This window comes from Amphiprion ocellaris, chromosome 20 (genome assembly GCF_022539595.1).
Source record: "Amphiprion ocellaris isolate individual 3 ecotype Okinawa chromosome 20, ASM2253959v1, whole genome shotgun sequence".
NCBI lineage: Eukaryota > Metazoa > Chordata > Actinopteri > Pomacentridae > Amphiprion > Amphiprion ocellaris.
This window is the reverse complement of record NC_072785.1, coordinates 14,862,626-14,887,118: the sequence shown is the minus strand read 5'-3', so window position 1 is coordinate 14,887,118 and position 24,493 is coordinate 14,862,626. Positions and strand designations below refer to the sequence as shown.

Genomic DNA, 24,493 nt, shown 5'->3' with positions numbered 1-24,493 from the left:
CATATCTGGACATTGTAGTTTTACCCCATTCTTCTTTGCAAAGCGGGATACTTTTTATAGGATTGCATGCTTTTTCAACACAAAATCATGATCTTTTCTGCTAAAACGAAGTTATGTTTACATACAAAAACTACATTTGAGCCACTGGTGTACCAACAATGCCATAAATCTCTTTCTATGACGGGGCTCAATCCCTGTTAAGTCTCTGATTAATCTTAAACATAATTCTAAGTCAGTATTAGGAAATGCATTGATCTTACAGCGTCAACAGCAGCCAACTAATCCACTTTAAGCTTTTCTTAACAACAATGACTAGTATGCGCTCTACAAAGAAGAGGACATTGGATTAAACGCCCTGAGTTTTTGTTTACTCATTAGTGTGAGCCTATATGGCAGCTTTTCCCAGGTAATGTCTGAATGAGAGGACAGATTTATGAGCCTTGTCTCAGCTTTCATTACCGAGACTTACTCATGGCTGCCAGCAGCGTCCCTGTACTGCTTGATTGAATCAGTGTTTAACCCAGCTGTCCCGAGTGCTTGATTGATAACACCAAAAGAGATTCCCTGCAGAAATCTATAGAGATCTTTTTTTTTTTTTTTTTTTTAAATACATTTGTCACTTGTTGGACATTTTGTGCATCATTGGAAAATGAGTCTGCATCTCATGTTCAGCACTCAGGCCCATAGATGTTGCATTAGATCATGACTGTTGCTCTGTCAAGGAAATGCGTACAATGATTAAGACATTGAATCAGAGGGCAGGTTCCAAGCAGACAGTGCTCATTATTACGAAGACAATGCAAGTTTTCTTGGGCATTTCGACATATCCCTTTCAGAGCTGTGTGAATGGTGTTGTCACACCAAGAGCACTCCGGTGTCTTTTAATGGGAATTCAAAGACACAAGAACATTTGCACCACAAACTCAACCTGCAGGTGCTCCCTTAGTTTGCACATCAGATTCATGTTACCAAATGCTAATATCACACTGTTTGTTCTCACAAAAATGACCGGTGGAGTTAGGGCTATAACCATTTAGTGCAGGAAAAGGTGTGTCTGGCACCTTAGTCAACTTCCAGACACCACAGTATTGATCAGAATGACTAAATAACTAAACAGCCACGTAATCTTGATAGCGCACTGCAATACGCATGATTGACGTCTGGGCAGAATACAGGTGTAACAGGCCAGATTACCCCTCTCCCCGGCCAAAGTATACCTGGGTATAAACTAGCATAGCCCAATTTATACCTTGGGGTGTACTATGGCCTAGGCCACTTTATACCTGTTGACACATAAAGATTAAGCATGTTAAACTCTTAATTGTTAAGTTATTTATTTATTTATATATATTTTTTGCAAAGAGGTAATCTTTATGTGTCAACAGGTATAAAGTGGACTAGGCCAATTTACACCCAAGTTTACTTTGGTCGGGGGTTTAATCTGGTGTATTACACCGGCATAACAAGTTAGGAAATATAAATATGTAAGCTCAAAAACTACTTGAGTCACAGCACATAATGCTGCATATTGGAGTAAATTTCTAATGAATTCAAAAGATCTAAAGGTCTGGAAGCAGCAGCAAGCATATAAAACCCCCACTGCATCCTATGCAGTGTAGATGGACAGGGCTGCTCACTGAGTTCCTTATGTCTCTCCGGTTTACAGGTCTAATAATGAACAGAGATCATTTTTTAGTTGGTTATTGTTGCTGCTGACTGCAAAGTAGGTTCAGGAAAGACATGTCTCCCAGAAAACAAATGTGAAATCCAAGTTCAACTCACACTGATGTGTAAAATGGCTTCCACCCAACACTTCTGAGAAGTGACAACCAAGGCTTTGCTTAATTGTCATGGGCAGATCAAACAACTAACATGTGCTAATAAAAAAGTAAGTACTTGAAGACAACATAGCAAAAAGGAGATTAAATTGTAAGTGGACTGTAGTGTGATGCTTGGAGGAGAGGTTGAGATATTATTTTCCTTCCATAATTATTTTCTGAAGCAAGAAACAAATCACAGGATCCCAGATGACATGAGTAAGTGCCAAACTAAATCCACAGGGCTGAGGGAGGAGGAGCCTGACTGAACAGAGGTCTCCTAACTTGTACAGGAAATTTACCAAACACAACTCCATGCCAGTGACTGTGAGATGGAAAACCATGTGTCCTCATACTTTTTGTGCTAAACCCTGGAAGAATTGTTTCAATATATATGTTTCACTTGCCTGCTTTTATAACACTAGTATTTAAGCACATTGTGGAATACAATACTGCTGTAACATTTACATTTAAGTCATTTTATTTTGAATTTATACACATTATTTATATTTCATAGTTACTTTAGCACACTATAGATATTAATGAACTCTATTTGCTGATTATTATAAATACCATAAATAGGTTTTTAATATTATTACAAATGTATTAGACAAAATTATCTTTCCTTCATCTTACACCTGCTTACAGCTGTATTATAGTTTATTATAATTTTTTGTTAAACGTCTACTTGCTACTTACAGTAAAAAGACATTTGAAGTGCTACTAAATTCTCACGCTTCCCTCTAGCACTACAAAACCAGAGCAATCTGGATTAGAGCGGTTAGGACATAACATCTTCTTCTTTTAGTAATGTACAAAGTTCACTCCCAAGCAGTTGCTTGTATTTAACAAAATAATTAAGCTTTTAAACAGTTTGTCCTTGAACTGAAACACTCCAAAGTCATTCAAATTATTTATTCACCACATTTAAGAAATGCTGTTGTACCAAAGTGCTTTCCAGTACAGAAATAATTTTGGTGTTATGAATTTATCTTGCATGTTTAAATATTATTATATTATATTATATTATATTATATTATATTATATTATATTATATTATATTATATTATATTATATTATATTATATTATATTATATTATATTATATTATATTATATTATATTATATTATATTATGACACCGCTGTCTTAAAATGTGGCTTTACATGAGTAATTTACTTGTTATGATTGGGATCCTACAATATTTTCTAAAAAACTAATTTACCAGACTATAACTAATAATAATTAATAGTTATTTATATTAAATAATCAATGAATACCTGATTAATTAACAGTTAATTCATATTAATAATTGTGACTATTTCTAATAATTCTAATAACTAAAATTAGAATTATTACTAATGTTATCATTAATACTGTACAATATTACTGATAATGTAAATTTACCTGATTAATTCAAATATTAAAATTAAGATCCTACAATATTATGTGAAATACAAATTAACTGGACAAAATTAGACATTATGTTTATGGTAAAGACCCTGCAATATTATACAAAACACACTTGTACCAGACTAAATTGAATATAAAGGTTAAATATTATTACTTATGCAATTTTACTTGATTAGTTATCATAGTTAGGATACATTATTATGCAATATTATTACTTGCACAAATTTACGTGATTAATTTAAATATTTAAGTTAAGCCCTTGCAGTATTATATATAATACAAGTTAACTTGGCTAACACAAATGTTAAGGTTTAGACCTTTCATATAGTCTCAGAAACTCTTGACCTAATTTTAAAAAGACTTATACATTTATAGAGGGTCAGGGAGATCCAGGGAAGGGTTTGTTTGGTAGACAGGGCACTTAAGGACAAAAACAACGTTTTGTTATTTGTTTTGGTAAAGCAGGTTTTGATTTGCCATCTGAGGAGGGCTAATTTGCACCCAAAATTAAAGTAGTTCTCTCCTTTGCTGTTCAGACATTTGACAAACAAGCAAGTCTATTTGTGATTAAAACACTCAGAACTCCCATAAGCCATACAGTAAGCTACTACAAGCAGAATGTGCACACTGAAGGAACGGGATTTGTAAAATAGCTGTATATTCAAACACTGTTGTTGTGGGCTTACATTAGACTCTCCTAAACACCCTAACACGAATCATAAGTTTTTTTTTTTTTCATTTTCCTGTGCGCGTCCTCGGTGGGGAAAAGCATGTGATTGCGCGTCCCCGCGGAGGCAGCGGGAGGAGCCAGTGATCTTTACGGTGCAACATTGTCTCGGCAAGTGAGCGCTCTCCAGCGTGGCACTGTTACTGAAGAAGAGCAGACCCACGGGCTGTTTTATCCGACGAGAGCTCGGTTTCGTTGACGAAGTACACACCGGGAGAGCTCTTATGCAACCCACCTGAGGGTTTACGGATTAAAATCGGCGAAAAATCGTGGGAATTTGGTTCATTTCTCGACGGGCCCGGATACAGCTTGATATCGATAGAGAGACTCCACTCAGGTCCTCTCGTCCTGACATGGACACAGGAATTGTACCCGAAAAGAAAAGGTAACGTCAATGCTAGCTGACGCTACGTATGAAGCCGTTTCATTGTTTAGACGATAGATGGACAGCTTTGGTTGTTTGTTGGTATTCGGCTACGGTTACTACTGTGACATTATCGCCTTTAATTCAAGGTTAGGTGCTGGTTTGGTGTGTTTCTTCGACAGATTGTGTTTGCTAGCGGCGCTATTATCGTTAGCAAGCAGCTAACACGGCTAGCTAGCAGAGCTGGAACAAACCAATTGCTGTTCAATTGATTATTTAGCCATCTGTTAACGCCAAGTAATTGTTACCGGTAATTGCTAGCTACATTGATTTTGTCTGTTTGTCTTTATTACATTTGGTTTATAATGTGCTTCATCTCGCCAGCTGATGTTATTCCATTTTTTTATTTGTGTTGAGTCTTACTAAAGGCAACACGACAGGTATTTATTTAAGTTTTGACCTGGCAGTGGAAGCTATATTATCCTATTAATAGTATGTCATTGGCGGGGCACTGTTTGGAGTTGATGTGCCAACCTTGACAGTGTTCAGTGAGAAGCTGCCAGCACTCATGTGAGCAGTGTGGGGTTTCCGTTGAATTATTTAGGGGTGGTTTGGATTTCTGAGAGTTCAATGAGAACGTTTGAGCACAGTAGTAGTAATAATCATTTAATTTTGTGTAGCATGGCAGCTTATATAGTACGTTGTTAATATAGTTGCCTTTCGAACGACTTTCACAATTCCACAAAACTCATTTTCACCAAGGATTGTAAGTTTAATCATCAGCAAAGTGCTGCAATATCTTATTAAAGGCTCTTAACTTTCTATGTGCCAGAGGTCAGGTTGGTAACCAAGCTTTACTGTGAGACCAGTCCTCCCAAACAAAGTAGGTGAAAATGATTTGAGAACTAGTGATACATCGTACGGCAAGGTGAAAGGAAACAGTTGGTTTCTTTACCTGGTAAGATTAACAGACCATCAAGTAAGAGTTGCAACTGATTGTTGTTTTCAGAATCGGTCTAATAATTACTTATTTAGTCTATAAAATTTAAAATGTAGGCATTTCTAATTTACTATCTTTTTACATCGTTGTTATTATGATACAGTATGTTCTAATAAGTTGAAACACATCTACAGTATATACTCATACAATGTGAATGACAGTTAATTGCTTGTAACAATTTATAAATAACAAATGGATTGATTTGAAGAGTATATTGTCTGGTTGATGTTCTGCAAAGCTATTAATCAAGCCTGATAGTCTCCATTTAGTGTAATTTGTAGCTGACCTTCATGGGTTGTATTGACATACTTCTGTGAAAAGACAGCTATTAATATTAACTGTGTAATAGGGTAACCTGACCATGTATGTGCAAACTCTGCACCGAGCAGATTACTAATCTGGATCTTTACATCAATGTTGGATGCACCAAATACTGTGACAGGTGGTGAGCTTATACCTTGAAGTGCAAAACTCAGGTTTTTGCCACGTATCAGTTCTCAGTTCTTTTTGTTGGGTATGCACTTGTTTTACAGCTCTAAATACGTGGTTAAGGTAATAGTAACAACAGTTAGAAAACCCAAGACTAATCTGATAAACAGAGTCAGTCCTGAAATAAACAAAAGAGATTGTCATAAAAGTGTTTAGCATTTGGTCTTGAGAGTCATAAAAGTGGAAAGAAGTTGGAGGTCAGTTGTGGGTAAAGTAGAAACAATGACATTCTTTTGCAGAGAGCAAAGGGAAGCTTCGCTGTGAACTACACAGAAAATTAAATCCTCCAGTGTAACCTCGTCAAGCACATACAGAAAACTGAGACATTGAATGTTGTCTATACTATACTGAAAAATAATTGTTGAAAATTGTATATAAAATGACACTGAAACAGTACAATTTCAAAAAAATGTGCTCCATTATTTTAACAGTTGGTTGACACACCGGCAGTTCAACATGGGTGCCAGTTATTCCAAAGATTTGAAATTTGGCTTCATTCTCCATGCTAAAGTCTCACCAGGTAGTCACTGAAATGGCTAATGGCTCAGCAGCAATAGGTAAAATGTCTGTAGACTTGAGTGGCCAGACAGCTGCCTTGCAATTCCAGTTTTTTTTTTCCAGTTTGAAGCCATTACCCCAGTGAGGATGTGTTGCTATAGACAACATTCAGTGTCCACTGGGGCTTCACTGTATAGATTTAGGTTAAGGGTCAGCAGTCCTGATTGGTTTAAGTAAATATATGTTCAGTTTTGTCCAAGAAAATCCATTGTTGTGGACTGCTTTGATGCAGTTTTGGCTGGCCTCTCTGAAGTCCCTGGTATTACTTCTGTCTCATCTCTTAATCATTAGGGCTTGACGTCAATAGGAGTGGCCAAATGTGTGTAGCGATTCACTGGGGGACAACTTCCAAGCTGCCCTGAGGCATTCAAGTAGAAGACTAGTTAGCACTTGAAACAGAATTTCGGTTACTTACCGGTGAAACGCATTGACATGGATTGTATTGTTTTTAAATTATGCAAATACAAAGTAAAAAAAAGTGAAATGTGTGCTGAAGGCTTGCTTTTTAGCCTGTACCTAAATCATTTTGACCTTTTTTTAGCCTAAACCATGCAAAGACAAAAGCTTTTGCCAGCGTGGTATATGAAGACAAACAAGTAATTTAGGCATCCAAGTGATCAACCAAAGGACTGATTGATCATGAAGTACAAATGCTCTTTACTAGACAATAAAGACTTCAAAGAACACCATATGAGAAAACATTTGGCAGGGTTGTATTGTGAGGTAATATGTTTAATCCTAAATATATTGCACACAGTTGTCTTCATATTGAAGCATTTTTTTTTTGCCTTATTCATTAACGCATATGTCAGTGGTTTTTACAGAGTGTCTCACAAACAATGTAAGAAAGGAAGTATCAAAATAGTTCCTCCATGTGTCATGCCTTTTAACATATTGTATGTCCAAGAATTTTGTTGAATATATTTTCCATTGCTGATCAGTGCTTTAGGGTCTGCTGAACACTGCATCTGGCCAAATATTGTATTTCAGTACCCAATATTACATACATCTGGATTCATATCTGGACAGTGACAGAAAGAGATTGAATAATGATAACCACAAATAGTGTTTGCAACATTATGATACCAAATTGTGAAAAAAAAAACAACGGAAAATTAGGCTGTAGAAAAAGCCATTTATATTTTAGAAACTCTAAGTCACTGTAATGCCAAATGCTGGAGGTGGGGGTTTTGAAGACTAAAAGCAAGCATCTTTCTCTTGTTATATGTCACATTTAAGTTGAAATCGGGTAAAAATAATTTGTCAACTGTTATATGTCAATTTCCCATAATACTATATTCATAGCCAAAAGTAGAAGAATCTACCACTTTTATAAATGTCTGTTATATTAATCAATTCTTTTATGTAGTCATGCAAAGTGCAGTGTAGTTCCCAATACCCCTTTTACACTGAACTAATGCCAGAGATTAACCTTTAAGGGCAGCACATGGGAAATCGAAAGGAAGTGTTTGATCATTTGCAGGTTAATTTGCTCAAGTTGCATCATTTGAGTCAAACTAGCCCAGCTCCAATTCAAAGACTTATTATTTAGAATGAAGTGGACTTTGTGGGTGTCACTGACCAAATGTAATCAACTGAAATAGTCGGTGAGGAGTGTGGTACAGTAATGTGAGTTAACTTCAGCTTGCTAAATGATTCGTAATTTGGGTGATTTTAAGTATGTTTGCTTGGAGTAGACCTTCCATTTAAGCTTTTTGTCAGCCATCAGGCTGGTGCTTGTGAAAATGTCAGATGCAGCAGCACGTGTATTTAAGGATAAACAGAAACCTGATTTTGCTTGATTTATATGTAATATTGTGAATATCTACTCAGTAATAATTGCAACTTAAGTTGTTACACCATTTGCTAATATTTTATTGTGACTGAATGGTCCTCTTGTTAAGTTAAGAAAAAAGAGTCTGCTCATTTGTGATGAAAATAATTTTAATTTAAATTGGATTGACTAGATTTTCAGAGCTTTGAACTACCTATCAGTCTTCTTCACTCATTTGAATGAGGCTATGTGCCATTATGGGACCATTTGAAAAAACTTTGTACATAATGCAATCTTCCAGATTAGATAAAGTAAAAGAAACTGATTTGAACAAAAAACTTCTGGGCTACAGGGCTGCGGGGCTTTCACAGTCATAAAATTTTAGCTGATGATGAATTCCCTTACAAATAACTGTCTCCTTCTGTTGACTTTATGGCTCCGTTATTTAAGCGAGTAGTATTAATGCCTTTGAATGCAACCTTTTTGCCTCAAAGCTAACAAATTGCCTCCTTTAAATTCTTATCTTTTATTTCAGTGGTTCTGTAGTGTTTTGGCTTTGAAACTAAATCCTTTATGTTAATGTCAATCGATGTTCATCAAAATGCAGTCAGTTGATTCTAATAAGTTAAATGAATCGATGATAAACATTTGCTGCTTTTAAAACATAGACAACAAAGGAGGTGCAAATGATTGAAAACAATGTGGAAATAGTGATTGAAACATGACACACTTGGTTTCCTACAGCTGTTTATGCAGGTAAATCAAAACGATTCTAACAATTATGCAAAATGATTACTATCGGCTCAGATAATTGCAATCCAACTCTTATGTAATAAATGTAACAGGCCTGTTATTTAGATGATTGATTGTTCTGTGAGCTGCTGAACACAAGGAAAAAGGTAACGCCACCCTCCACTCTATACCTCTATTATTCCACTTCCTTAATGGGATATAATGTTGATTTGCTCATCCACTACAAAATGTAAACTATGATAGCAGCACACTAACAGCTTTGTATGCACAGGTTTAGGGGAAACCCCTACTATTTCCAAAAACATCACATGCCAGTGGTTCATTTGACTGTAAAAGAGGCTTGTTTTCGCTCTTAGTTTACTCTTCCCCTCATATGGGTAGAGCATAGTGGTATTTCTCCAAACTTGATTATGTAATAGATAAGACTATGTTTACTGTCACACTAAACAGGACTGACAGATAGTCAGAACATTTCTCTAGTGAAATAGGTCAGCCCCTTAGCAACAAAATAAAGTACACACACCACTCTGATAGCATTGGTCAGTATGATTCTCATTGTGGGCTGGTTTGTAATGCTTGTAAGCAGAAGTCCGCAAGGTCACTTCTGTCAACAGCTCAAATTTTGTTTGCATAATAGCAGCCAATCACAAAACAAGCGTAATTAAAAACTGCAAAACTGCAAATGTGACTGTTGGCAGTGAGGCATGTCAGACGTAGAACTACTGGGCATGCATGACCATGTGCATTAATAGTGTTATGTAATGCAGCCTCTCTGCTAGCCTTTGTTTTAACATGAAGTGAGCTGTTTTGTTTTCATCGCATATTCCTTGTAAAAGAATAAAAGCTGTCTGTTTTAGAAAATGTTGCTTTTCATAATCATGTAACACAAGTAAATAGAACAGAAAAGTACAAAAGAACGTTGTTAAATTAGATATCTGAGTCACAGGACTATAGTCTTTTAAACTGTGAACAGGGACACTTTAAACACCATCTGCTGCTGTTAATGACCTAGAAGTTTACTACTTCTTCTCTGATATGAGGGCTGTTTATAGAGCATTGATATTATAGTAATACACGATGGCTTAGAGACCATATTGATGTCATGTTGAATGCAAACTTTAACATCCTCCTTTGTAATGCACATCTCTATTCAGGGGTGCTTTATATTGCAGCTCAGCTTCATTTGAACAGGATTTGCATGAAGACATATATCAATGAACTGTAGCCACTACAAAGGGCAACAGTTTCTATACAGGCTGGAAATTATTAATCATCTTAGAGGGACGGCAGTTTATAATACTGTGTAGACCATAACTGTCAGTAGCTCATCAGTAGCGAAGCAAGGGGACTTTTCCCAGTGTGTACTTTGTACCCATGTGTGCTTGTTAATTATTTGTGATGATATATTAACCTATTTATATGAATGAAGGCTAGAGGTGATTATTTTGTTGCTGTAGGAGCCAGAACTCGGACTTGAAAGAAAGAAAATGACTGTGATTGATTTTAATGATGCTCAGATATTCTCGATCTGTCCCACTGGGTTGACAGAAGATGTAAATATTTGTCAATGGTATTAACAGTAGAAATGGTAAATGGGCTTTTGCTTGTGGCTGTTGACTGTAGTCTGGTTTTGAAGATGTTTATGTTACAAATCATATAAACATATTTGACAGGAGGAGCTTTTGTACATACATATGCAAAAATGTTACACGTATCATTGTACCAACATCCATGTTTTGTCATGTGTTTGGTAGAACAATGAGAGGGATCCCATAGACTTGATGATGCCATGGTCTAACATGAAAGTGATGAGTGGATTTTTTTGATGTTTCAACCCTTAGAGATGAAAACTTTTCTCTATATTAGTGTTCAGTTCGTTCAATGCAGCGATGCTGGGAGGTAATTACGCTGTTCTCTGTGCTCAAAATCCTCATGTGTTTGCAGACTATTTTGATTAGGCTTGCGTCTTCCTGAGAGACAAAAGTCTAACTCTGATTCATGCAATCTTTGTACCCCAGAGGCCTAATTATGCTAATTGTAGAGCCATTTGTGTATCACATGTATGTAATGGAAAGTTTTTGACAAAAAAAAGTGTTCTGCAACCCTGCCAGATGATATGCTATATAGTAGACTATTTTAGTAAGCTGGCCCATTGTCTTGTTGGAGAGCCTCAAATAACATTATGGCCTTGGTCAATACTGTAAGTAGATAACAGATCAATTTCAATTAGGTGTGTATTTCATAGCCAAGGGCTTTGGAACTGTGATCCATTCTGTTGTGATGCTACTCCAGTGGCACCTAAATGCATTTGGGGTCATGTTGTAGGGCCTGTCAGAGGGATGATAATGTAAACGAATCAACAGTCAGGTTGAGAATGAAGATTAGCCAGTCTGTTTCTGTTGGTGGCCATGTAAGCCTTGCACTGAATCAACAATAAAAGTAAATTGCCAAACCAGTGCCTTTTCCATTCAGTTGAAATCCTTGAAAACAAAATACTTATTTTTACAGTGACTAAGGCATTCATTTTTACCAAATACTGTCAGGTTGTCAGATCTTGTTTACAGTGTGGTGAGAGTCCATTAGCCTGGTCTTGGATAAATGAAGCATCAGAAGTGGAACTACTGTGAACCGTAAGCAGTAATGATGATTGCCAGTAATAGAAATAACAACATCTATGTCCCTTTGTCCTGGTAGATGAAGGTGTCATTCACTCGTGTGTATGCTGTCTCTGTTGTGCAAGTATTATCATCCCTTTTCTCTGCAGATTGGTTGAACCAAACTCGTAAATGTCAAGATGATTGGTTGCACTGTAGCTTGGCCATGCACCAAAAGATAGACAGGAGAATCTGTGGACATTCTCCCAGCCAATCACTTTGAGTGGATGGACTCATTTTCTTTTGGTCAGCAACCAATAGTACGCTTGCAGACAGTCTTTTATGTAAATGAGTCAGACTGGGGTCCAGACGATGGCTTGGCCGTGAGGTTGTTCGTTGCGAACTCCAGTTGCTGCAGCCTTCTTCAGTAACAGGCCAGAGGCTGACTAAACTCTGTAGATGCGCTGAAGGCAGGAAGGCAGGATGTCAGCATTTGTAGTGTGTATAGCAAACCCAGTATATGGCCAAGCTGTGGCTGACCCACCGCCTGTGTCCCGCAGGGTGAGCTCGGAGCGGAGGAAGGAAAAATCAAGGGATGCAGCACGATGCCGGCGTGGGAAGGAGTCAGAGGTGTTCTACGAGCTGGCCCAGCAGCTGCCCCTGCCCCACAGTGTCAGCTCCAGCCTGGACAAGGCCTCCATCATGAGGCTCACCATCAGTTACCTGCGCATGAGAAAACTGCTCTGCACAGGTTAGTATCTCTACATATTCTACTTGAACATGGAAAGTTTAGTTTGGGGCACATCTGTATGCCTTTAGTATTGTCTCAGTGATAATTGAATTGTACAGGTCTTGTCATTTTAGAATCAGCTTCAGAAGGTTTCATATCGAAATTTTAATTATGAATCAGATTTACTTGTAGGAAGCCATCATAATTAAAGGAAAGGACACCTTGAAGAGAGTGAGACGACTAGGGAGCACAATCCGAAATGGCTAAAGTAAAAATAACAGCCAATTAGTGGTTAACCTATGAGTCAGCTGCTTTAAAAAAAATCCACAGAGACACATGCAGATATAGATTGTTCTTCAGATACACCTGTGGTTACGTTGTGTTTTTGTGTCCCCTCCTGCAAACTTCTTTCAGACATCAGAGATTGTTTTGACAGATCTTCTTTTGCTTTTCTTTTTCCCTACCTTCTTTTATCTTTCAATCCCCTTCCTCCCCTCTCTGTTATCCGCTCTAGATGAGCCAATGGCAGAGGAGGAAACGGAGCTTGATGTCCAGCTAAACAGCTCTTACCTAAAGGCTTTGGAGGGCTTTCTCATGGTGCTGTCTGAAGACGGAGATATGATTTATCTCTCTGAGAATGTCAGCAAGTGCCTCGGGCTGGCACAGGTTGGTCCAGTTTGACCTACTGTGTGTCAGAAACAGGGAGCATAGACCATATGATTCATTTGGGGAAGAAGTCAGAAGCACAGCGTTTCATGCCAAATAATTATTGTGCTCATAATGCAACAGATGTTTAGTAGATACGGCTCTGGCTAATTATGTACTGGTACTGCTGAATAGCAATATAGATAGATAGATGACCATATGACTCGTGAAATTTGGTTCAGTAGAAAAAGGCTAGATTCTGCAGTGCTCTACTGTTGCATGTACATGGTAATAGCACATTTTTTGTTTATCCGTCTGCTGCAGTTTGACCTGACTGGACACAGTGTCTTTGACTTCACACATCCCTGTGACCAGGAGGAGCTGAGGGAGATGCTGGTCCACAGAACAGGTGAGCATTGTCATGTTATTCAACCTATAATGAAGAGAGACAGACACACAACAAGCAGCCTGTCAGGTCTGCCACTGAATCAATCAGCAGGGAGTCCAATTCATTCTGAGCTGGCACAGCCATACTAGGAAGCTGTCAGAACAAGTTATCATTTTCCCACTCTAGTTCCGAGGTCAGAGTGATCAGAGTTTACCGTTTATTTATCACTGACACATTTCCTGTGTTTGTGTTTTCTTCTGTGTACTATTTACTATGGGTTTAGTGTTGTTGTTTTGTATCATTGTCAGCAAAAGTAAAATAAATTATGCAAAAACTTCCCAGTGCCTCAGACCATAATTTGTTATCAAAAGATGCTAATTTGAGGCCACATTTGCTTTTGTTGCGTGGCATTGCACTTGGACATTATATCAACTGTAACGGCTTCTAACTCCACTTCCTGTACTTGACGTTTGTAGCTCACTTCAGTGCAGAAGCTTTACAGCCTAATCTCTTCTCCGAAGGCAAATGTGAACTGTTGGCAGTTTGCAAATTCTTATAATAAAAAAAAATTGAGGCAGTTATACATGCTAATGGTCACAATTTCCCCCTTTTTATACTGTGGCTCTATACCTGCTTTTGTGATTTTAGGCTCCAAGAAAGCCAAGGAACCAAATACAGAGCGCAGCTTCTTTCTCCGAATGAAATGCACTCTAACAAGCAGGGGCCGCACTGTGAATGTGAAGTCAGCTACATGGAAGGTAGGTTTTAGTGGAATCAGTAAGGAAATATACTTCAAATGCATCAAAAACAGTACAGTTAAAACACTTTTCGAATAAGTTAGAATGTAGCTACTGCTGTTGTTATTATGCCGTGTGCATGCTTCTTCTTCTAGATTTGTAAACACTGCAGCTGCTTGCTAGGTTAATCAAATTTCATAGAACAACATTTAATGAAGCCTGGGTTAAATATGGCAACTATTTTGCTTTTAATTATTCTCTTTACCTATTAAAGCTGGCCTGACTGGTCTTCTTTGAGATTGTAGGGCCTGTTATCTCTCAATAGCAAAGCCAAACGATGACAGTTGTTATTCAATTACCCCACTCACTGTTTAGCAGGCACATTACAAAATTTTAGTATGATGTTTTAGTGTGCTGATAATGACCATTAAAATGATCCATGTAAGCTGCAATTACAATGTTGAACTAAAGAAGTGCTAGAAAAGTAATTTCTATTAACAAAAGTGAATAATACAAACTGCACTGCATGCAGGTGTCATTGTTAGCAGTTGTCTAATAGTTTGCAGATAAAATAGACCATGATGCAAATCTTTTTTTATAAAATGAAACCATCGTTGTACACATTTATTAATACATATATACTAATACACAACTTACAATTTATTACTTGTATAATTTTGGGAGCAAGTGTATAAAAAAAGCATTAAGTTAGCATGATGGCAAATGGGACATTTAGTATTAATCATTTATTAAGCTTTTTATTCAGATCACTTACAAATAAAACTCCTAAATAACACCCGATTTTGAAGGACTTTATTTTCTGTAACTGTTGAAATGTGTTTCCTATGTCATATTTTCTTGTAAATTGCAGTTTATTAAATGTAAATATAAAGAAGAAAGAAATATCTTTCTTGGTCACACAAGTATAGAGTTGCTGCTGCAGCTCTGAAAGCAGTTGTCAAAATCTCACAACAGCAATCCACTTCCCCAGACACTAAATTCTTTGTTTGAATATATGTATAAATATTTATCAGTTTATGCCACTCCATCCAATAATTATGTGTCTGCTACATGAGAAAAGCGTTTGTTGTGACCTCGCTGTTGTCTCTCTGTAGGTGCTTCACTGCTCAGGTCATGTGCGTGTTTATGACAACCCAACGGCGCAGACCACCAATGGGCAAAAGGAGCCACCTGTCCCCTACCTGGTTTTGATCTGCGACCCCATCCCACATCCTTCCAACATTGAGGTCCCTCTGGACACCAAGACTTTTCTCAGCCGCCACACAATGGACATGAAGTTCACATATTGTGATGAGAGGTTAGTTTGCCCATCTTAGTGAATACTATGTGCTTAAGAGCTTATACAGGGATCAAACATGATTCAGCTTCCTAAACCAGCTGTTTCGTTCTATTCATCTACTGTCATTGCCACAGCTCTTGCTGGCACAGTCACACAGAGCCACCTAGTGATGAGTCTAGATATTACAATAGGATCATCTCTAAAATAATCTGTTTTTGTTGTCTCTCCAGGATCACTGAGCTCATGGGTTATGATCCTGAGGACCTCTTGAACCGTTCTGTGTATGAGTACTATCATGCTCTGGACTCGGACCATCTTACCAAGACTCACCACAACTGTAAGCATGAACAAAAAATTAACAAGAGTGCATGGACCTTAAACTACTAAACCCAGCTGTTAGTTTCATCCAAGTTCTAATCACATGTCTAAATTACTATTTTCTTATTGTCTGCTTTTGTGTTTTCTGTTAGTATTTGCAAAGGGCCAGGTCAGCACAGGCCAGTACCGGATGTTGGCCAAGAAAGGAGGCTTTGTATGGGTGGAAACACAAGCCACTGTCATCTACAACAGCAAGAACTCCCAGCCACAGTGTGTTGTCTGTGTCAACTTTGTGCTCAGGTACTGTAACTGCTCTTTGAAGCGTCGTTGTTTGCAGATGAGACAGATGTATTACCTTTTCTTTTCTTTTTTTTTTTTTTTAAAAATCCTTAACTGTACAAAACAGAGAGATTATAGCGGTTGTTTTTGTGGCTATTTAATTATGATAATAATAATTTTACAGCTGCATAACTCAAATATGTCTCTCGTCTGCTACAGTGGCATCCAGGAGGAGAAAATGATCCTGTCTCTGGAGCAGACTGAGGATGTGAAGCCGGTGAAGGAGGAGCAGCAGCAGGAAGACGAGACTATAGTCTTGAGCAGCGAGCCCGACCTGTCTCCAGCTCTACCCAAGGAGGAGGAAAAAGGCCCAGAGCTGGATGTCATCAAACTCTTCACCCAGGTGGTTGAGTCCAAGCCGCTGGTTAGTCTGTATGACCAGCTAAAGGCGGAGCCAGAAGCCCTCACCCTACTGGCCCCAGCTGCAGGAGACACAATCATCCCTTTGGACTTCACCTGCCCTGGTTGGTAGCTTTATGTGCATAGCAGAACTTCTCAGTGCATATATCAGAGTTTATATCCTGATGATTTAAACCGTTCTGACCTCTTCTGTCCTCTGGTACAGATTCAGAGATCCAGCTGCTGAAGGATGTTCCTCTCTACAATGATGTAATGCTTCCCTCCACAAGTGACAAGCTGGCTATGCCTCTTTCCCCTCTGCCACCCAGCGAGCCTCTCAGTGTCTCCAGCACAGCCTCTCAAGATGCAAAATCTGCCCCATTGACCACACCAAGAAGTCACAGCTCCCCAGAGGTAAGACGGGCAAATTTTTATAGTGTTGTCTTGTTTCAGTACAGACAGCAAACATTTATATCCACTTAATATCTACTGAACAGAGGATGACCTTTGACTTCTCTTGTCTTTAGGCTGATAGCGCACTGGACTTTTGTTTCCCCATGGATTCAGAAATGAACTCAGATTTTAAACTAGACTTGGTGGAGAAGCTGTTTGCCATTGATACAGAACCCAAAACCCCCTTCAACACACAGGTAATGATGCTGGTGCATTTTACTGTATTGAAATCACGTTCATCTTCAATCCAAATCAGATCAGAGTTGTCTATGTTGTGATTCATTAGACTTGTTTTTCTCTCCCTAAGACAATGGAAGACTTGGATCTGGAGATGTTAGCTCCCTACATCCCCATGGACGATGACTTCCAGCTGCGCAGCCAGACTCCAGAAGAGCCTCTGTCTTGTGGACCAATCAAATCCCTTGGGAGTTCTCCACTCCACGTCTCACAGGACATCCGCACCTTTCCCGGCTCCCCGTTCAGCACACCAGGCAGTCGCACAGCTTCCCCAGCACCACCAGAGCCTATAAATGCCCCTAATCTTGCCACCATAAGCACAAAGAGGTAAAGTCTCCAAAATGCACCACATTTTCTTTGCTGGAATGTGTTTAAATGACCGTTTAGGGGCTTTAGCTAAAGGCTATTTTTGTTTTACTGCAGGACCCCACACCTGGATGAAGACGTCTCGCTGAGGACGCTGGCAGCTCAGAACGCACAACGCAAAAGAAAACTGTGTGACCTAAAGGAGATAATTGGACAGGTAAGTACTCGGCATCCAAACAGGTGTTGTAGATTTTTACTGTAACAGGTTAGAATTTGAGTGTCTTTATTTGATGCTTTTTCCAGGGAACTTTGCCCTCGGAGCAAATTGACAAGAGCAAAAAGCTGAAGGCTTCAGAGTCAAGAACGACCAGAACCATACTTCTGCTGCCTTCAGGTGAATAAACTAGATCTCTGGTAAATACTTGTAGACTGCCGCTTCAACCTGAACATCAGGAGAGTCATAATTTTGTATCTTTTTCTGTCGTAGATTTGGCAAGTCGCCTGCTTGGCAGCACTTCAGAGGGCACCAGTTCCCCCTTTACCCTGCCACAGCTCACCCGCTACGACTGCGAGGTGAATGCCCCCTTACAGGGCCGGCAGTACTTGCTGCAGGGGGAGGAGCTGCTGCGTGCTCTGGACCACGTCAACTGAGTCATTGCTTAGCCTGCTCACTGCTGGACTAGACTGGACACTACAATTTGTTCCTCACATTGTCACTCCCTCTCCAAGACCGCCCACCCACCTCTCCCCCGGCCCCACTGCCCCTTATTTATGTATCTGTATGAGTTTGATTATAGTTTGGCTGCTGTTTGTGCACATCATGTGATATGCAGCATTCCAAAGTGACAAACAACATAGCAGCGTCTGGGTTTCCGTGCAAGGGATTCTGGCGTCATTAGATGTCCAGTTACTGTTTTTGGGTTTTTTTTCATTTTGTTTTTTCCCCTCCTCCAGGGAGTTTCTCAGCACACAGCGCCTCGACAGATGATCCCTTTCCAGCAGGTTTCCACAGAACCTGGCGCTACTGCCAGCAGTGTATTGTAAGCTTCAGTCGCACAATTTATATTTTCTTAAAAAGAAAAATATTACCAGCAATATATATTAAGCCTTTTTAAAGTAGTTTTAATGGGATTTGAACAATTTTATTTTTCCTCCCATACTTGTCCCATACTTGTATGTTGTAGTACTCGTACCTAACAAGATGTCTTTAGTCCAGAAGTATGAACATATTTAAACCTGAGGTGGTTTAAATGTTGTCTCAATTTAATAGCTATCAGTCTTTTGAGGTAAATACATTTAATTGTGTAGCAGTCCAGTACGTCACAATGTTACTTTACTGTAAGTGTGTTACTGTACATATACCAGGGAAATTTACTCTGTATGGCTTCAAGGCTCTCAACGAAATCTTGACAGTAACCGCAGTTTTCTCTTACATGAAGTGAATTCATGTTTTTGGTCTTTACTGTGCGTGACATACTCAAAGCAGTCAGTTTAAATAAGTGGGATCTCACTGATTCATATTTTACTTGTGTAATCATTGTCATCATAGTAGCATTTGTGACTTGTCAGAAGACTTTGCTCACTTAATGGTAGTCAGTTTAATACCATTGTCCCTTGCCATAGTGCTGGGTCTCTCATGCTTCTTTTTGCTGTCTAACATTAAATGGCTTTACTAAAGTACACAGGTTGTGTTCACTTATATTTCACAAATACTGTGTTTTGGGCTGTAGAAACACACATCATTACAGGACAAACGGCTTTGCGGCTCCACCTAGCAACAAGTAGCAATGCATTTTGTAGAGGTAGAAATTCCGCAGAGAAACCTGGGAATAAACACTGGATTCATTTTCTGTGTAAGGTATTGGCAGATTTTTGATGATTCAAACTATTAGAGAAATGGCATTAAAATGACTACTGTCATTTTAATGCCAGCAGTGTAGTTAACAGCCTTCAGCCATGGAAAGATGACCGTCCCATTGATGTTCAAAGACAGAAAATATAATACCTGTACAGACACAGAAGAAGCAGTAATTGTAGCTCCAATTTCCTTTGAACAAAAGTACTCAAAACAAGCTTCATTAAGTCTTTACTCAACTGCAAACAGAATTTCATTTGACCACAGTCACTGTTTGGTTTCACAGTTTCCTTCTCTTGTGTATGTGAGCCAACAATGCGGTCGTCTGTCCATCAGGCTAACATGAAGTTAGCAAATAGTGGGATTATTGTTACTCTGTGTATTCAGGAGTCATTTGCAGTTGAAGTAACTTGTTTCCTCTCTTGCACCACCATAGTGATTTTGTCGCTGCTGCGGACTGCCTGGTAGATCTCCTCTGACGTGTTCACCGTGACCCCGTTTATCTCCACCACGATGTCTCCTGGTAGCATGCCAGCCCTGAAACAAGTATGACAGCACTGTGGGTTTGCAGAAATTAAAGTTTGCTAATTGTCCCCATGTTATGGAAAAAATACTGGCGGTTTCCTGAAAAAAGTTAACATGCAGTTTGTGAGAGACTATATTTCATTGTCAGTACTTATCTGAATCAAGAATGTTAAAGTGACAGTTCCAAAAAATTACGGTACTTAGACAATGCCTGTTTGGATTATTATTGTGTCTTAATATAGATGTACTGGCTGGCCAAATTGACTTAAAGGGACTAATGGTAAATAGCATAAAATGAAAGTTTACCAGCTTAAACTGTAGTTTGTTTTTTAAAACAATTTACAGTTATTTACTGTAAAACAGCGTCCACATAAAAATCTGTATTTTTACAAATGATAATTCGTTATTTTACAATGTTTAACTGTAAAATTACACAATATTTTTAGTGTAATTACTGAGCAAAAAATACTGTTTTACAAATAAGAACAATAGTTAAAAAAAAAACAACATAACAGTTATTTTAGACTTTCCTGTTTCATTAAATTACATCATCACTGAAAAAAGTAATAAATACTGACTACAAAAAAAAAAAAAAAAAAAATAGCCCAAAACTGTAAGTAAGGTCCACAAAAAAACAGTGTTTTCAAAAATAGTAATTTGTTCTTTCATAATGTGACTGTAAATGAAAAATCAATACTGTGCAGGTATTTGCCATTATTTCTACAAGTGTTTTTTGTTGGGTTTTTTTTAAACTTTATTATTGAGATTTTTTAAACAGTGTGGACTAGTAGTATTTGTCAGCACAAACATGATTTAGGAAGATACCCATGTCCTTTACTACATTAACTACATGTAGTCTGAAACAAAAACATCCGTCATGTATGTGTATGTCAAACAAAGTTTAGATAGTACCCTGTCATGTACCTGCATCTCCATACATGCATGAAGTTAAACACACCTAAATACTATGAAACATACAAAATGACATTCAAACCCAGGATTATCTATTAATCACCCACAAATTGCAGTAGCTTGCTCTGCTTACCTGTTGGCCGGGGAGCCCATGATGACTTTGTGAATCAGGATGCCGTGTGTCACATCTGGAAAGGACGGGTCTCTCAGCTTTAACTCAGTAATGATGCTAAAGTCACAAAACAGAAACCCGCCTGGTTTTAAATAAAACAGTGCACCCCTGCTGTAACTATGTTCCTTTTAAGAAAGTATTTTTTACAGTGAAGCATTTACCTCTGTGACAGCGTCAGCATCATAACACCGATGTATCGCCGCTTTGTCTCTGATTCGCCAAACCAGGAACCTTAGAGAAGAGGGACAAGATGTGTGAGAAACTTAACAGGAGACAATCTAAATTTCTCAGCTATCTTTTCTAGAAGTATGTGCAGTTGAAAGTTGATTGGATTCTTGGCATGTTCTTACTCCTTTTTTTTGCTGCTTGATCGAGAAAAAGTTTGACGCGATCAGATGGAATTGCAAAGGAGATGCCTGCTGTGACTTTCATGGTGTTTATCCCGATGACTTCACCGTCCTATTAGAAGGAGAAATAAGGAATTTTATTTACTGATGTATGAATATATTTACCTTTAAACACAGTAAGATCTTGATTGAAATTACAATTATGAACAAAAAAAAGAACAATCTATTTAAACTAACAACACATGAATCACTGTATTGTTCTTGTCCATACACCATTCAAATATTTACATCATCATTTATTAGCGAGACAGTTTGATTAAAGAACCTTACAGGGTGCTTGTTTGATGTTACTGCTGCCAAAGCTGGTTCACTTACTGTTTCTGCCAGCAGTGTTAATGTTGAACTGACAGGTTCAGTAAAAAAAAGAATTATTAAAACTGAAACTGTTCTTCCTGGAGATCATATCACATTTTATGACCAGTTCTGCAGAAAACCAGTTTATTAGAAAGAGATCACAAACTCTTTCCGGCCACACCACAGCTTTGCACGCACACACACTTAAACACTTGAGCAGACGTGTGACTCACCAAATTAATCAGGGGACCTCCAGAGTTTCCAAACTGCAAAACAAATTAGTCATATGTGATGTTAAGAAACTTAATATGCGACATTTCTGCGTCACAGCAAAAGGCCATTTGCTCACTGGGAGGTGGCAAACGGCCAAACAAAAATAAAACGCATTACAGCAGATTACTCACATCGATGGCTGCATCTGTCTGTATGTACTCCATGTTGGGATTGGACAGACCCAGCTCCTTACTGCCTCTCTGTACTGAGCTGACAATGCCTGACGTGATTGTATTCCGCAAAGCGAACGGGCTTCCCATGGCAACCACAAACTCTCCTTGTCGAACACCACACGACTGACCGAGTGTGAGCGTGGGTAAAGGATTCTGCATGTCAGAGGAGAGGAAACACAGAAAGAGTTGAGCAATAGAATAAAGCCTCCTATTTTATCTATGACCTACTTTTCTAGCTGCTACGGTCTATTATATATTTTATTTTATACTTTTTCTCATCAAACACAAAGTCATATCCTCATTGAAAAATTTCTAAGATGCACAGTAATATGATCGAAAGAATGAAGTTTGAACATCGTTTCATTCAAATGTTGCTGGTTTTGATCACATCACAGGCTAACGTGCACGTGTCTTTCCTTATTTGATATGTTTTTTAATATTATTTAAAATCATCTGACTTTATTGTTGTCAGCCACCAGCTTTTCTTCTGGTTTCCTGTTCGGGAATAAACCACATGCTGTGTTCTTTCCTGTAACTGTATTTACTTTGGTTTTTGTTTCTGATTCTGTCTTTTACAGTGAAAACCTGAGTTTTCTGTAATTCCATCAGCTTTTTTGTCCCAAAATACAAACTATATAGAGGTACCATTCTTATCAAAGATTATTGCGCTTTTTAAAATTCACCTGTGCTGTGATTTTGATGGTTGCAATGTCTGCCACAGGATCAACATCCTGCACTGAGGCGTTGTACATGTCTCCATTGGTGAGCTTCACACGAACGCCCCTCTTGTTGGCCACGACGTGGGCATTGGTGACTATGAGACCATCGCTGCTGATAATAAAACCAGAACCATTTGACACTGGGACTTCTCTTCCAGAAAAAGGGTGTCTGTAAAACAGTAAAAGTAGCTGATGTCATTAAGTCTGGAAACAACATCATTAGCACCATTTGGGGTACTTTATCCTGAGAGGAAAACAGAGATATTATTTTGGCAAACATGCTGACCTTGGCCGAATAGCCTTTCTCTATTTTGTACCCTGGAGCCGACATAATCTTTAGACTACAGTTAAATGTTTTTTTTCTCCACAAAAAAGGTCAAAGCTCTGACCAAAAGATATGTAACTGTAGAATGAAACTGCTATTCCTTAGCTGAATTTTATTTTGTGCTTCTTAATACCTTGGTTGTTTAAAATGGTCTTACTTTTGTCCTATGTCAGTTGTTGTCATTCTTAAGTGTATAATCTTTTTTTAAAAATTTATAATGGTATTCTTTCTCAGGCAGGCCACACCTGGACTTCAATCTCAAATAACTTTCTGGTTAAACAGATTCACAAAATGTACATTTTATATCAATTATCTGAATGTCTGAAATAATTAGTAACTAAAGCTTTAAAATAAATGCGGTGCAGAGTAGAAAGTACAATATTTATCTCCCAAGTGTGGTGGAGGAGAAGCAAAGGTAGAACATATCCTTGAGTTGCATTCCACTACTTCTCCTTTATTAATACTCAGTTATTAATCAGTTATTAGTAAGTTATTACTAATAATCAGTTGACAATGTTTGATTAACAGCTGTTAAATAGCAGAGGAAACTACTTTTAGTAACATTAATCAACAATGACATTTGAAATGGCAACATAACTGCAAATTCTACATTCACCACGGAGTACAAATTTACTGACGGAGCTGCAATAATTAATCGATTAATCAGTCAGCTGTCAGTTTTTAAATGATTCTCCAACCATTCTGAAAACCACTTTTTTAGACAAAACAACGAATTTATGAATTGACATAACAGTCGACAAATGAACCATCAATGGAAATGATCATTAGTTGAAGCTCTACTGACAGGTGAACCCTTCCTGCTCACCTGCCCACGATCTCGATGTACACCACAGCTGGAGTGGATTTTTCCACCACGTCTGCAATAAAGTTGTATTTATACCGAGGGCTGTCAGGCTTAAAGGGCGTAGCACAGTGAGCTGAAGGCAGAATGAATTCTAGAAACCGTCCTGATACTGAAACTCCCTTGTCCTCTTTATGACTGTCCAGCAGCGCCGCAGCACAGAGACCCAAACCCACCGACACCGACTTTACCCCCGGGGAGCTCCTGCTGTCCCGACCGCCTCTTCTGTCCCCAGCAGGAGCTCTCCTGTCCAGGCGTGTGTCTCCCTCTGCTCCCCGTTGGTTACATACCACAACAGAGGAGACTCGGCTGACTGTCCTCTCTGCCACGGAGTTAAGTCCACGGCTCTGACACCGAGTGTGAGTCCTTAACGCTGACAGTAAACACTTGCTGACAGCAGTTGCTGCCATGTTGCATCAGTCTTTCACACCGGCTCAGGAGTTTGTAAGCCGCCAAACAACACTTTATATTCAGATATATGTTCAGCAAGAAACGTCGTATTATTTGAAACAATCGCACTGTAAACATATACACAAAAACACAATATATATATATTTCCTTCTATAAGTGTGCTGTTACTGGTCAGAAAAACAACCAGCCAGAAGAGCGACAACCTTACCCCGGAAATTTGACTTTAAAGTCTACACATGCGCAGTAAGCCTGTTCTTCTTCGTGAACACTTCTTGGTAGTTCAGAT

The 24,493-nt window shown here is 38.5% G+C and overlaps 2 protein-coding genes across 2 annotated transcripts; one reads left to right on the top strand and one right to left on the bottom strand.

Moving 5' to 3' along the window:
- Positions 1–4,051: 4,051 nt before the first annotated feature.
- hif1aa (hypoxia inducible factor 1 subunit alpha a) lies at positions 4,052–18,959 on the top strand. The gene is made up of 15 exons (XM_023285910.3): positions 4,052–4,340; positions 12,048–12,238; positions 12,732–12,883; positions 13,187–13,271; positions 13,899–14,008; positions 15,103–15,305; positions 15,518–15,624; positions 15,758–15,905; positions 16,104–16,408; positions 16,510–16,697; positions 16,811–16,933; positions 17,044–17,300; positions 17,397–17,496; positions 17,583–17,673; positions 17,767–18,959. Exons 1-15 carry the CDS (start codon positions 4,309–4,311, stop codon positions 17,928–17,930), a joined length of 2,256 nt encoding a protein of 751 aa, XP_023141678.1. The 5' UTR covers positions 4,052–4,308; the 3' UTR covers positions 17,931–18,959.
- Positions 18,960–19,348: 389 nt separating this feature from the next.
- On the bottom strand, positions 19,349–24,408 carry LOC111578923 (serine protease HTRA2, mitochondrial). The gene is given in 9 exon segments (XM_023285911.3): positions 19,349–19,558; positions 19,560–19,671; positions 20,705–20,800; positions 20,905–20,974; positions 21,094–21,202; positions 21,678–21,710; positions 21,849–22,043; positions 22,574–22,778; positions 23,761–24,408. Coding segments are annotated over 9 exon segments (1,320 nt in total). The 5' UTR covers positions 24,207–24,408; the 3' UTR covers positions 19,349–19,504.
- Positions 24,409–24,493: the final 85 nt, after the last annotated feature.

Coding starts and splice junctions, on each gene's coding strand:
- hif1aa (XM_023285910.3), top strand. CDS start 4,309: ATGGACACAGGAATTGTACCCGAAAAGAAAAG. Junction 16,409..16,509: donor TTTGGACTTCACCTGCCCTG/GTTGGTAGCTTT, acceptor CCTCTGGTACAG/ATTCAGAGATCCAGCTGCTG. Junction 17,301..17,396: donor GCCACCATAAGCACAAAGAG/GTAAAGTCTCCA, acceptor GTTTTACTGCAG/GACCCCACACCTGGATGAAG.